This window comes from Branchiostoma floridae, chromosome 12 (assembly GCF_000003815.2).
Source record: "Branchiostoma floridae strain S238N-H82 chromosome 12, Bfl_VNyyK, whole genome shotgun sequence".
Taxonomy (NCBI): domain Eukaryota; kingdom Metazoa; phylum Chordata; class Leptocardii; order Amphioxiformes; family Branchiostomatidae; genus Branchiostoma; species Branchiostoma floridae.
In genome coordinates this window covers 21708873-21723913 of record NC_049990.1, presented here as the reverse complement: position 1 = coordinate 21723913, position 15041 = coordinate 21708873, and the positions used below count along the sequence as shown (strand labels likewise).

At 43.3% G+C, this 15041-nt stretch overlaps 1 protein-coding gene across 3 annotated transcripts in view; it reads left to right on the top strand.

The window, feature by feature from the left end:
- The first annotated feature begins 3897 nt into the window (after positions 1–3897).
- Positions 3898–15041, top strand: part of LOC118427567 — a 12634-nt gene continuing 1490 nt past the window's right edge. The window contains exons 1-17 of one of the 3 annotated variants that reach the window (XM_035837411.1): positions 3898–4426; positions 5262–5472; positions 5822–5972; positions 6392–6805; positions 7345–7477; positions 7888–8051; positions 8336–8532; positions 8829–9021; positions 9431–9604; positions 9946–10185; positions 10604–10716; positions 11256–11475; positions 11879–12000; positions 12201–12399; positions 12901–13071; positions 13616–13758; positions 14472–14673. In XM_035837411.1, the coding sequence (XP_035693304.1) occupies positions 4212–4426; positions 5262–5472; positions 5822–5972; positions 6392–6805; positions 7345–7477; positions 7888–8051; positions 8336–8532; positions 8829–9021; positions 9431–9604; positions 9946–10185; positions 10604–10716; positions 11256–11475; positions 11879–12000; positions 12201–12399; positions 12901–13071; positions 13616–13758; positions 14472–14673 (3262 nt within the window). In that variant the 5' untranslated portion in view covers positions 3898–4211. Of the gene's footprint in view, positions 4427–5261; positions 5473–5821; positions 5973–6391; positions 6806–7344; positions 7478–7887; positions 8052–8335; positions 8533–8828; positions 9022–9430; positions 9605–9945; positions 10186–10591; positions 10717–11255; positions 11476–11878; positions 12001–12200; positions 12400–12900; positions 13072–13615; positions 13759–14471; positions 14674–15041 lie in introns of all 3 variants that reach the window. The other 2 variants (XM_035837410.1, XM_035837412.1) reach the window with 2 other exon arrangements.

The following is a 15041-nucleotide window of genomic DNA, read 5'->3' as shown; positions in this document are numbered from 1 at the left end:
CAGGCAAAATATGAATAGGCACCTGTCACGTAGCGGTGCTCCATCATGTATTATATACCGTTAAATGTACAGTAAGATCTAAGTTCGAGTACCTGGATTCCCTACCGAACAATATCCTCACACCAACATAATCTTATCCTAGTTATCATAAAGTTACATATAAGCGTTCACTGCTGTGAAAAAACTTACCAGCGGTGCCAAGTTGGCGACAACACGGTACTTCCGCTTTGCCCGATGGTCTCGTGACGTCTAAGTCAACGTTAACCTTGACGTCACCAGACGACCGTTGACCAGCGTTCTTTGCGCCAACCAGCATTTGTACGCAAAACGTAAGATCAAGTTACGGGAACTCAATAAGGGTCAATAAGCATAAAAGGTTGTGTTCGCTTATGTAAGGATAATAGAGAGGTTACATGTAACTGTGTCCAAAGAGTAATTGTAGCGGCACTGGCAGATATCAAAGATAAGATTTCCTAATACCCCCCTCACATTAGGCGCGATTCGATCGGAAGACTAGTTTACGAGCTCTAAAGGACATTTTCGTGAGTAAGACGTCCGGTGTTCTCACGATCATCTTGCGATTTTTAGGGATCGCCGGCAATTTTCAGGAGTCTTACGACGGTCGCGGTGCAGCGAAACATGTTCTTAATACCCGCCTCACATTATATACGATCTTCGGACGTACTTCGCGATCGCAGGAAGGTCGGCTGATTTTAAGATCTTAAGATGGTCTTGCGTATTTTTCGCCCAAAACCTGTTCCCCTCACATATAAGCGAGCCACGTGCGATCGACGGTGAATAAATCTATGATAATGAACCTCCTATGACCTCTTGCACGCGGACAAGGGAATACAAAACGTTCGTCAAAAAAACGGGCAAGAGATCAATAAACGTTGCTTATTTTGTTGTCGGAATCTTTTTAACCAATGAATGGAATGCGCGGGCATAATAGAAATGACACAAGAAAGAAAAGTGTGTCCAAACCCAGCCTACATACTGCTACAGGGGCCACAATGTTAGAATTACCCTCACATTCCCAGAAATTCAATATTTGTAAACAATCAGAAGTCGGGTGAACGTCGCCCAACGAACGGGCGTTCGCCATCCGATTTGCGTTCGATGATTAATAACTATGTCTGTGCTCGCCTATCGGTCTTCAATCGTGGGATTGACGCAAGACTATTGACCGATACCCTTGCGAGGTACGCACGATTTGCACGCACGATCTGCGACTCGGTAACGAGCTCTGCGATCTCGGAGATCTCCTGCGACTTGTCCGACGTTCGCCCGACTTCCGTTTGTTTAGAAATATTGAATTTCTGAGAATGTGAGGGTAATTTTAACATTGTGGCCCTTGTGGTTGTATGTATGCTGGCTTTGTGACACACTTTCCTTTCTTGTGTCATTTCTATTATGCCCGCGCATTCCATTCATTGGTTAAAAAGATTCCGACAACAAAATAAGCAACATTTATTGATCTCTTGCCTTTTTTGAGGAACGTTTTGTGTTACCTTGTCCGCGTGCTAGAGGTCATGGGAGGTTCATTATCATAGATTTATTCACCGTCGATCGCACGAGCCTCGCTTATATGTGAGGGGACAGTTTGTGGGCGAAAAATACGTAAGACCATCTTAAGATCTTAAAATCAGCCGACCTTCCTGCAACTGTGCAATTCCCGTTCTCACGGTTCTGTCGGAAATTAATAAAGCGTTCCCAGTGACACAGTACTATGTGAGAAAAGAGCAACCTTGCTATGTATAATATCAATGTACACCCGATCAACTTTATAGTATCGTCATGAAGACCAAGGTCGATCACTTCCTGGGACTTGGGTACATGTAACATGGTAATGAGCTTGTCAAGGGTAATATAACGCCTGGAAGCATAGAGATCCCGGATCTCGCGATTATAATGAAAAGAAAAACTACTTCTCTCTCCATGACGTAGTGTACTAGTGATTGTTTTCAGACAACTGAATAAATAACTAAAAACGAAGTCTGCATTGAATTCTCTTGTCAAGAAATAAACTAGCACTTTGTACATTCCCCAATTAGATGTGTTAGTACTTTCAAGGGATCTTTACCTTGCCACGGTAAACTGAAATGGTCCAGTGAACAGTGAAAAAATATGGTGGCAACTTGCACTTCCTCCTTTCCCCTGGTCACGATCTGTTGACATTGACGTATTAAACCAGATAGACATTTGGGCGACCAGCATTCTTTGTGCCACGGCAGGTGCAAATGGAGTAGTATTGCACCAAGATACTCTGCAGGACCATAAGCTTTTAACAACATGTAGCCTATAGCTGTATTGATAAATCTCAGTTTCCCCTACATTTTGCTATTCTGTACGTGGATTATCGGGCCATGCCGTGGCCATGTTTGTTTGATGGTCAAGAAGGTAAACATTTACGTCATCGAGTTCATTTACGCCGTTGTGTAAAACTGAACGAGACTAATCGACTTCTGTGGACTAACGAATGGTGACCTTTGACATTTGTGCACACCCGTTGTGCAAGTACGTACGTGGTCCGTTTTGCGTTTTCCCCTTTTTTGTCTTATCATGAGAATGGCAAAGCAATTGCAACTTTTAAAGAACAGAAAACGAGAAGCAGAGATTCTAACGGGGAGATTCCATTCTAGCATCATATTAACTAACGTTAAGGAAAAAGTGAATACTATGTATATGTTTGGTAACGTTATATAGCAAGGAGGTTGAAAAGAGGTACCTCCTTGGTATAACCTTATAGTCATTGTCATGGCAACTCACGCAGGGCCACATTTACTGGTTACACACTGAATACACGCGGCTCCTGGTTCATTTTGCTGACAAAACAAAAGCGGATACAACGCGTTGAACTGAAGCCAATTGTGGCAAACTGCCAAATATTGAATTTACTCCTTGGGCAACCCATGTCCGGTGTTGGGTATGTACAAAGGCCACAATAACCACTTCTTTCAAGAAGCAAAATACTTAATGGCCAAAAGGTTGAAAAAATTCCGGAGGTAAGCGGAGCGCACTGTGTATACCTGACATCATTGACATACTGTGATTATTTTCCTCTATATTTCTTCTCATACGGCATATATATTTTATGTTGATTATGACAATTCTACCATTCTATTGGGCCAGAGATAGTTCACTTTCTTTAAATGATTCAATAAAATAAGATTTGAAAAGGCCACCCCTGCAGGCACTCTACAAGTACAAAGGAAATCTCACCATGAATTTGCAACTTTGAAAATTGCAAAGTCCGCATGGCGTTTCCGGGCATATCTTGGAACTGTTCCAGGATCGACTTTACACGTTCCAGCTGCGTGAACAAGTGTCTCAAAGTACAAGTGTCACTACGCATCCCAGTCAGTCTGATTTGGTTGAGAAAAGAGAATCTATTATGTTATAGCACCAACATGATATGTGTCCATATTACATGTACACGTATCAATCAGTAACGAAACGTAAACAGCAGTAAATCCGAAAGTATCAGCGAATTTATTGTCCCGCTGTCATCCGTGGTGAACGAAGTTGTGTCACAAGTGTACATATAACTATATATAAGAACATACTTTAGTGTAGAGGTCAGCTTTTTAGATAGGGGGCTTTGGCCAAGTTAGGAATAGAAAGTCTAGTAGGAGTTAATTGGCCTAGGAGTGAACTGACCAGGCAGTAGGATGAAATGCAAAAGACTAGCTGAAATCGCATGGCACATTATTTGTCCCTATAGTGGCCAAATTCTTCTCTTTTGTCATTCAGCTGACACGTCTCCTTGGAGACTAGGGTATTGATCATGAGCTACTGTTCGAAACTGAACATCTGTCAGTGTAAGACCCCTACTGTTAACATGATAGATTACCTGGCAAACAGCCTCCATAGAGGCTCGTGATGTCGTCAGTTGTTTCCCAATCTACGCTCAGTATTCCGTAAACATGGCCCTGCAAAGGCTGCTTGCCAGACTATCACATCCCGCACTATCAAGAGAAGTTGGATACGTCACGTCCTTGACTTCTTAGAATTACCCGGCACCGTATGTACAAAACCAGTTTGAACAGGCTTTCACACTTCAGTTCATTCTCCTGCCGTCTTTTAGGAGGAACAGTTCCACTGGTTTCTGAGCGGTCAGAACAGATTCGGAGACTGACTCATTTGATTTTCAAGAATCTTTGTGGCGAGATTGTGGGTAGGATCAAAGCCGTTGAACACCACCACAAAACATGCTACACTGGCACGCTTGTTACCGCAGTGTTGTTGTGGTTTTTCTGGTAACTTCTCTGGCATCTGTCGGGGATGGCAGGCGGCCACCGCGGAGCGTTGCTGGCCGCGTCCCGGGGTTACCGTCCTATGTCACCGTGGACGGCTTCAACATGGCTCGGGACGGACTGCGGCCCATGTACACTGCACCGAACGAGAACTCACGGATGCCTGGGAGGTAAGTTCAGTAATGTACCCGTCTTCAGTCATTCTATGGCCTAGAAATATACAGTACATTTTGTATCAGTGTTCTGACAACACATTTTGGAACAAAGGCAATTTAAATACATAATGATACTTATATCTCAAAAATATTTTTCGTTGATAAAATTTTATACCTGATGTTGAATTACCCTTCTGTTCTAAAAACTGGCTAATGCCATTTGTAGTGACGCAATGACGTAATGTAATACCTGTACATTTCTACCTCAGGAAATTAAATTCTGGCGTTAAGTTTGTTTATAAGATTGATATTTGATAATTGCAAACCCAGAGTTTGTTTGTATAAGCCAAAACGTATAGTGGAAAGAGATCTCGGAAACTTTCTGGAATACTCTACCGACTGATATTATAAGACCCTATCTTATGTCATGCACTGCTTTATCATGATGATCAACATTGTATATGCTAAATGATCTTAGCACGGAATCCAGTCTTGTTAGCCTTGTTCCGCTCCCGAAGGTGGCGAGTGGCTACTTTCGGGAGCGGAACAAAGCTAACAAGACTGGATTCCAGGCTAAAATGATTTTTGAAATTTTTGATGCGGTATTTTGTATGCACTATGACTCATAAATGACTCATAATGCATACAAAACACAGCATCAATTTTTTTTAGCAATTTATGACCATTTAATTGTCTACCTGTGTTTTTATGTAAATATATCATTATGTTAATTTCTTGACCCTGGAACATAAGCCCTTTAAGGAACTTAAGTTTATTACAATAAACTATACCAAGTACAAATGTATCAAATATGAAATATCTGAACTTTCAAATATATTGCCATCTCCAGATACGTCGTTGTTATGAAGGAGACGTCCGGCAGTGACGCTGTCCAACACGTCATGGGGAAGTACAAGTCCACGGTCCTCACGGCACAGAGCGAGGGGCGCAGGCGCGGACATCCTGACGTCACGTCCATGTTTCACATGACAACCGTTGCCATGGAGATGAACGTCCTGAAGGGGTTCGCCGCAGAGATGACGCCTAACGACGTGCTGATAGTGAGCTGATATTTCTGATATTCGAAGTTTCTGACCCTGCAAAGTTGCTAAAGCTAAGAAAATCGACCCTCGGTCTTTTTAGGCATGGCTCTACGGAATGACATTATGCTAGGTATTTCCGTAACTTTTAATTGTTGCTTGCTTTTGATTCGATTGAGAAATCAGAATCAGTGTAGATCTAATTTTCATGAAAAGCAAAAAGGCAGGTGTATCTGTCCTAATACATGGAAGAAAATAGAAGTCTATCCATATCCCTTTTCATCTAAGAGAAGAACAGGTACCGGTATTGTATTGCACAATTAAAAAAAAGTATTCGAATTGTCAATATCCCCCGTCTTTACAACGACAGATGAGAGCCATGTCTGATGTGGAGTACGTGGAAGAAGACCAGGTGTTTGAGATGCAGCAGTCTGCGGTCCCCTGGCATCTGGACAGAATCGATCAACAGGACCTGCCACTGGACGGACGGTTTAACGCCCAGCGTGAGTTAGGTTTAACTTGTTAGTTCACTTTGATAGTGTTTCATTTTACTACATTATTCCAATAGTAGTCGAGAAGTTTTCTAGTGATAATGTGTTGATTTACGTCACTTAGATCTGACGGCTCGTTCTATGTGGAGTGGACGTGCCCATGATTGTATAGTAAGCCGCATTGTGGTACGAATGACAGATGCAGATAGCAGTTGCAGATACAAAATGTACTATTACTAGTAATAGCACGAAACACTTGCGCATGTTGAAACCTAATATATAATTGCAGACAAGCTCAAGAATACAATAAGCAGAAGTGTCAGATATAGCTATAAAAATGTGCAATTTTTCATTTTCATAAAATTTGATAACGAGACTTCGTTCTTTTCACAGTTCAATTTGACATGATCATTCCATTAAAACATCATTGTGTCCAATTCCTTTTTTAGCTGTCGCCGAGACCCTGGAGTGTCCTGCCGGATACCAGCTGTTCGGTAACGCCTGCTACAAAGCCTTCGACGAGGCTAAAAACTACTCCTCTGCGGAAGCCTTTTGCGCCACAGACGGAGGGATTGTCGCTGAACCCCGGAACCGAGCTGTCAACAATTTCCTCATCACGTTAAAGACATCTCTCAACCCGTATGTAAGATTCTGGCTCGGACTTACAGATAGAAAGAAGGAGGGAACGTGGAGATGGAACGCCGATGGAGAAAAACTGGACGGAAACTCCTTCACGAACTGGGCCGAAGGGGAGCCTAACCAGGCCGGCAATGAGGACTGTGCGGTTGTTGAGGTTAATTCCAAATGGAACGACGTTCCCTGTCGGTTGAAGTACAGATTCATTTGTGAGCGGCCAGCCTATGGTAAGAAGTGTGTCACTGGTATGAATCACGCTCCATATTCATAGGCAGAACCAGGTTGGATACTACGTTTGGATACGGTGTAAGAGTCAACGGAAAAAGACTCTTAACTTAAACATATGGCAAGTTCCTAAGACACGTAGCCGCACATCTCTATGCACGTTTTAAAACTTATGTTGTTTGTGTTGATATAAGATAAAAAGGTGTATAGAAAATGCTAAATGGAACGAAATGAAATGCACAGAAAGTACGAAATGCAACGAAATATATAACAAGCTGAAATAAGATAAAATAAAAGGATTTTAAGGAAACGGTACTGTGGAAGGATCAATATACAAAAGTGGGAGGAATATTGATATACTAGTAACGTGTTTTATCTTTAGAATTTTACGCAGAATATGAGACATATGAGGATGCTTTGTTTTCAGTAAAACAGTCACAGCCACATGGTATTGTGTACAAGTTTAACTTTTCATCTTACTATGACGTTGAGTATATAGATATGTCATTCAATGGTAAGGACATGTCGTCATCTTGTTCAGTAACGAAGCAGGTGTACCTCGGCTGCTACCGTGATGGTGGGAGCCTGGACATCCGGGACCTGACAGGTGACGTCATGAAAGATGAGGAAAACTTGACCCCCACATCTTGTCTGGGTCACTGTACTGCAGAAGGGTATGTTGATGTGCTGGAAAGTTAGAGTACTGATTTATGCTCTCGAATTTCAACAGGTATACTTTGAACATGTTCATATCTTGCTTGATGTTGGCTACGAGCGCCAAATTGGGAAAATATGTAAGATCTAAGTTCTATGCATCTTTTCCTTTTAATTTTGTTTGTGACGTTCAAATCCCATACAGCGCTATTGAAATGTTAGCCTTGACTAATCAGTGGGCCAGAAAATGAAATTTACTGATATAAAAGACAACAAAACATACAGAACGTTAAAGAATAAATACTTTTATCAAGGGATGTGTAGTCAACGTTGTTAAATGTGTGTGAAAGGGGCGTTCAATGACACATTCTAGTGAAGTGGTTTCACGTTGCGTCACGGCCACCAATTGTTGTAATTCTCACTGCTTTAGGTACCGTTATGCCGGCTTACAGTACGGTAAAGAGTGCTTCTGTGGCGACAGCTTCGGTCAGTTCGGTGCTGCACCAGAGTCGGAGTGCAGCACACCCTGCACCGGCAGTTCGGCGGACACTTGTGGCGGGAACTGGAGAAATTCCATCTATAGAACCGTCACAGGTGAAGTGTTCTATCTCCTAATTTCTAAGTTTCGCTATCTTAAGAATCTCTTTCTCTTTCTCTCTCTCTCTCTCTCTCTCTCTCTCTGTGTGTGTGTGTGTGTGTGTGTGTGTGTGTGTGTGTGTGAGCGTGCTTGCGTGCGTGAGGAGGTAGTGTTCTGACTGATGGGAACAACTTGAAATGATAATCATTGTTATTATGGATATTGTGGATGCGACAACAATATAAAAACGTCACTAAAATGCGTCACTAAAACATATATCACACCCCCCCCCCCCTTCCAGGCTACATAAAGCATAAGAACGAGCTTTACAAGGTCTATCCCGAAGCCAAGACGCACGCCGCCGCCAGAAACGTCTGTGCTGCAGACGGAGGGCACCTGGCAGACGTCCGTGAAGAGGCTGTACACGACTTCCTGGTCCGCGCAATCCGTGCCGTGAATCCTGGGCGAGACTACTGGATAGGTCTGAACGACCAGGAGGTATGTACTATATTTCTTCACTAATGTTAAATCCATTCTACTACAAAATCCATTTTGCCCGTTTGGCTTGCGTCTTCCAGCGTGAGTGGCCATTGTCTAGAAATAGGAACTATTTACTAGAAAGGTAACATTTGCAAGCAAATACATTTAATGGGAATTACCAAATGGCGATTCACATCTAACAAATTCAAACAGCAAGATACTAGTAATCAGACAACCAATTCATCCCACCATTGACACAGAGTAAACAGAAATGCCATGTATCTTTTTGAGTTACGTCTTTGTCAAATTTACAGGTGGAAGGAAGTTGGGTGTGGTCTGACGGCGGCAGGCTTGGAGACGGAGACTTTGCCAACTGGGCGGCAGGGGAACCTAACAACGGCTATGGAGGGGGGCAGAACTGCGGGCAGCTATGGGCGTACCGGGACTTCTTCTGGGATGACGAAAGCTGCGATCAAGAGGATTATTTCATTTGTCAGGTATCGTTAGGTAAGTGTACGACTTTACCCAGACATTAGATATTCGGTGGGAAAATAATGGAGTTCTTTTCGTATTCAAGTAACGAGTAAAAGAACGTTTTACCAAAACGTTTTCTTGGATTTAGGAGACCATATAGATGACATATATCGTGTTAGGTGACACGCAGGACATTACATTGTAAAAATAAAGTTTAAAGTGTAAATTTTCAAAATTAAGCGTGTGCCAAGCAGATCTGTACGTTGATTTGTTAAACACTTTTGTTGAAATATCGTAACGAATTATGCGCCCCCAGAAGCAGCACCCATGCAACATAGTGTATTGACAAAGTTAAGTCGAAAATGTACGTTTTCAAAATGATAATAAACGTTCATTTTTCGTACATTTTTGACTTAATTTTCACCCATGTCCACTCTCCTAGCTCCGAAGAAGTGGCGCGAAGACGGCCGCTGCGGACAGGGCTATCCTGCAGAGGACGGCAGGCCGGCTGAGTGTGACCCGGACAGTGGCTACCCGTGCTGCTCCTCTTATAACTACTGCGGCAACACTACAGAGCACTGTGACTGTCTGGACTGTGTGGACTACAGGAATACAGGTGCCTCTCTCAAGACTCTTTCTTTCTTTCTTTCTTTTTCTTTCTTAGGTAAGCTATACACAAATATCTTAATGTTATACAAAAAGAGAAGTCCAACAATTTTCTTTCTTTCCTTCTTTCCTTCCTTCTTTCTGTCTTTCTCTCTCTCTCTTTATTTCAGTCTTTGTCAGTTTCTTTTGGCGACGCTTCAGGGGCGGAGCACTATTTTGACCCTCTATTACAAAAGCAGCGGCTTGTACTTCTTCTGTTTGGTGGCTCTATCCTATCTCCGTAGGCTTTAGATCCGTAAACCATGAATAGCTTCATAGGTAAGCTAACGGCACTTTCACCTTCGTTGATAGATGAATGTGCCCATGGTAACGGGGCATCCTACCGAGGTGCGACACAGATCACCCAATCGGGGCTCACGTGTCAGCGCTGGGACAGCCAATCACCCCACAACCACGTCTATCAGCAGTTGTTTCCTGTCCTCGGATTGGACAGGAACTTCTGCAGAAATCCGGGAGGCGGTTCTGACGGGCCATGGTGTTACACAACAGATCCGCGTGTTAGATGGGAATATTGCAACATTTCGAGATGTAGTAAGCGTATATCTAATAGTTGCTGTTACATGTATATACATGCACATCAAATGCATATAGTATTCATTCACCAAATGATCACCATTTTAGTTGATCAATGAATATGCCAATCTATATATTTCAGAGGTTACTGAAATTTAAACCAATTTCAGTTATCCCGGTGACACGCAGGACATAGAAAACGAACACAACAGCAAGAAGCAACACAAATCGATGCTCTGTGTAACAAAAGGCGCAACCCCTCATAACTGTTTCCCTTGCTAAGATCAACATTTGGGGCAAAAGCTATACATTCTTTTCGATACTCTTACCCTTGATGTTTTTGTATCTTGTCTTAATTACCTATGATATTTTGATACTTTTTGGGCTTTTTTTTCTCTGTAGAAGTCGTTTTTTTTTTCTTTTGTCTTGCCGACAGACAGTGTTGATGTGTACATCGTCGACTCCGGGATACGCTACTCTCACGAGGAATTTGAAGGTCGCGCTGACTGGTCTGGCTTCGACGCCCATGACGCCGACGGCTCGAACAAGGTGAAATAAACAATCGCCAAAGTGATCGGAACAACTTTGTAGCAGGCTTGGTCTTGTGTTTTGGGGTTGTTGACATGGAATCTAAAGGTTCTTGGTTCGAGTCCTTAGCGGGCCCAAATGTTGTGCTAGGGGAAGGGCACGTTACACTTATTTGCTACCTTGAATCAGGTGGGATTGAGTATATAGCTTCGTTTATGGACGTCCTGTCGAGGGACATAAAGTAGATGTCACGTGTCTGAGGAGAGCCACACCTCAGGCATCTTAAAGAACCTACCACACTCAGGGGTAGGGGGTACATTCCGCTGCAAGTGGGTCAAACATTACAGTCTTGCGCAGCTTGTACGTACTGTGGCAAACTAGTGTGTTACGCCTAAAGGCGGTTTACCGGTGATACTTTAATCATTAAATGAGCCCAGCAGCAGCCACGTGCAATAACCGTCTTTTTGCCTTAACTGCAAATTTTTTATTGACCGGTCTGCTTTACCTAAAGTAATGATAATTCAAAATGGTATCAACCATTAACTCTTCTTCCCTTTCAGGGCAACGACCTACAAGGTCACGGGACACATGTGGCCGCTCTTGTTGGCGGCAAGACGTTCGGCGTGAACCCGAGAGTTCTGCTGAAAAGCGTGCGGGTTCTCAACCACAGGGGCCTCGGCTCAACTCTCACTGTGCTGGACGGACTCAACCACATCTACGACAAGATCACAGCAAACAGTCCAGCCCGCGGGGTCGTTGTCATGTCCCTGTCGTCTGCAGGTACTAGTGTTACACGTGACGTCATATCCGCCATAATGGTTGGTTGAACCTGAAGCGTCAGACTTTCAAATTTGCATAATTTGTACCGTCCCCGTCTCGCTATTAAGCGTTCGTGATTACAATATGCAAAATTCAAATTTCTAGGCAATTTCCAGCTTTAACTATCCAACATGGCGGACAATAGTATTGTTAATACGTCAGAGTCACGTGAGTGCGAATAACTTATATGGATCGAGAGAGATAAAATCTGTAGCTTGGTCAAATAGTCAAACAGCATAAAGCAATTAGGCCCTAGAATGCAATGTGCTTACAGTACAGCCTATCCGGCTATTTCTTATCAACAGCCTTTCAAACTTGGGAATTTCGCTAGGTAAAAAGCCTTGTTTTATTCCTCCCTCCACAGGAGTATCACGGTCGGTCAACCAGGCCTCCCGACAGTTGGTACTGCAGGGTCTCCCCGTGGTGGTGGCGGCGGGGAACGACGGGGACGACGCGTGTAACCGCTCTCCTGCAGGGGAAGCTGAGGTAAAATGTGTGCGTTTTTAGGGTAGTTGTAGTCATGTGAGTACGGCGCTATCAGCCATGTTGGTGGGTTAGTTAACAATGAGTCATATATTGTAGGGAATGCTCTAACTACCCTCTACCTCAGTATGCCTGCTTGGAAATTATTGTTGATGTATGACTTGTAAAGATTCGCGTTGTGACAATTCACGTTCAACATATAGGTAATCACTGTCGGCGGCACAAGGAAAACTGACCACCTGTACGATCGGACCGATCAGACACCGCCAGGTGGCGCCACTGCACACGGAAGCTGCGTAGACATCTTCGCCCCTGCGCAGGAGGTGTTGAGCGCAGGCGTGGAGTGCGACAGCTGCAGCGCTGTTCTGAGTGGGACGTCAATGGCAGCACCCATAACGGCCGGTAAGACTTGTATTCAATGGTCCATTTATCATTTTTAAAATCTTGATCTTTTAACAAAATATGAACAGGTATATGAATTATGAAGACATAAGTCTTCGTCATTACACAACCTTTCTCCAGTAAACGTTTCGACGACCATCTGTCGCCTTCATTAGTACAAAATGAAACAAATACTATCGGTGCTATATGAACTAGGCAGAGTCAGTGCAACGTTTACTGAGTTTGCAAGGACTTTGTTCAATTGATCTACCAACCTGATGAAAATACTTGCGGAACAAGTAAATGGGTTTTCCCTTTGTTTTACCAAAACGTTGATACCACCAATACGCTAGCACTTTTTCATCTATCAGCTGCAGGGACTCCTTTCTCTTAGTCCGAGTTTTTTCTTATTGTCGATAGTGTTGATACGTCCGTTGGTTAAAATTTGAAATTGTCACTAGTACGTTGAGTTGACTTGCAATTAAAAGACTGAATATATCCCCATATTTTGTTTCTCATCAGGTGTGGTGACGAGACTGCTGTCACGTGACCCGAGCATGACGCCTGCGCAGATCCGCATGGCGCTCCTGTCAGCTGCGGCGTCGGACAAACTGGACTTTTCCTCACTCCCTAAAGACTCGCTACTGAAGACACCCAACAAACTCCTCCAACTTCCTGAAGTGCCACTGGAGGGTCAGTGCCTATGGTTAAATTTTCTTTTCGTTTAACTTCGTGTAACCAAATGTTTGGTTTATTCACTCCCAAATGCGATGAGCCATCAGATGATTGGCTACTTTATCTGAAACGACTGACCATTTCAAAAATCATATCCTACTAATATTTAGTTGCTTGAGTAAATGCTATCTGGCGTATAGGTTACGTATCTACGATAGATACATAAGTGTACATACATGTATACAGTTTTAAAATAGGTTTGAAAATTAGGCATTCGAGGCGCCTTTTTATGAAGCTGCTATTTATAAATCCCGAGTACCATCCTTCGTAGTGACTGCTGGCTCAATCCTTTCGCTTGCTGGTCCGTTGATGGCAATAGCAAGCGAGAGGATTGAGCCAGCGGTCACTACGGAGGATGATACTCAAGCTAATTTATGAAGATAAACGAAGTTCAATGTGAAGAGATATACAATTAAGCATACAGATTTGTTTTGGACATTCATAACTCCATGACATCTCATGACATGTAGTTTGTTGGTATTTTCTGTTGGTGTTACTACAGAAACAGCGGGGTGTAGAACGGTGTGGTCGGTAAAATCCGACCCAGAGAAAGGTTCTCCAGTGGCCGCGGCTTGTAACGTGAACGAGACTCTGCTGAGCTGTTCCTCTGTTACTGACGGCGTCCATACCGGCGGGTTTCCACTGGTAGGTACAGTACCACACCAATGTAACACTAGTTCACCTTTATCCGCGGTAACCTATATCCGTTGTCTTGAACTTGCCACTGAAATGGGTGGAGGTTTCAAAGTGCAATATTTGGAAAATATTGCAATTAGAAACCACCGTCAGTCGACCTGATATCCCCAAATACATTTGTACAATAAATGGGCATGAATTTAGGGCACCACGGATAAAGGTGAACTAGCGTTAACTACAAGAAGATCACCCTGAGATGTTACATGTATCATAATTACATCGATGAAGGTTCGATATTCAGGTTATAAAATACGCCCAAAAGCAGTCACTCTAGCAACAAAATCATGTCCAGTTGCTTGAGTAACTTCTTTTCGGCGTATATTATTATACTAGTAATTGTTGTGTGAAGCACGCAAACAACAACACAAACTGAATCTACGACGTGCTCTTCAGAATTTTCAGATGTGTGGAGCTGCAAGGCATTAATTTTCTATTGAAAAGGAAACGGGGATAACCTGTACGTTTATGAAGGTTAGACATCCAGGTAAGCAAATTCAAATACAATTCAATCTCTACAACTGGATAAAAAACGGATATTTACTTCCGGACGTTTCGAGTGACATCCATCACTCTTCTTCAGCAAAAGCAGAATGAACTAGTCAGAACAATTCCTGATAGGAGATAACCTGTGTTTTCACCGGTACCCCTTCATGCTTTTTTAGGATATCCCGAACGGCAGACAAATTTGCGTCGCTCACAACGGCCAGGACGGGTCCAGTGTCTATGCACTTGCGCGCTGTTGCTTACTACCAGGCAGTCCCAGGTGTTACTTCAAGAAGTCTGAGAGTACGTCATCGAACCAAGGAACCCCCGGCGCAAAAGCCTCCGTAAAGTGTGACCAGACTCCAGGAGATGTCCTAACAGGTTAGTGACTCAGTTCAAATACAAGCTGCTCACTCACCTATGCAACGGTCACAATTGGACAAAGGGGCCCTGTCGGGTAGTTTACGGGCTGTTTTTTTTTTGCCCTTTCATGCATAACCCTTACGTGGCCCTGTAGAAAACCTTGCGGCTAACGGGCTATTTTGGGGCAAGGCTGGGCCCTATGCGCACTGGTACAAATGTGACAGTAGCATGACGCATGAATACGTACGAAGATATGTCCGTACTGCATCTTCCCTTTATACATTTTCCTTCTAATGATAATCATCTGGTATATTTGCCAGCCAGTAGGTACCCAAATGATACTCTCCAAGCAGAGGTTAGGCTCCGGCTGTTTTTTAACGTTTTTT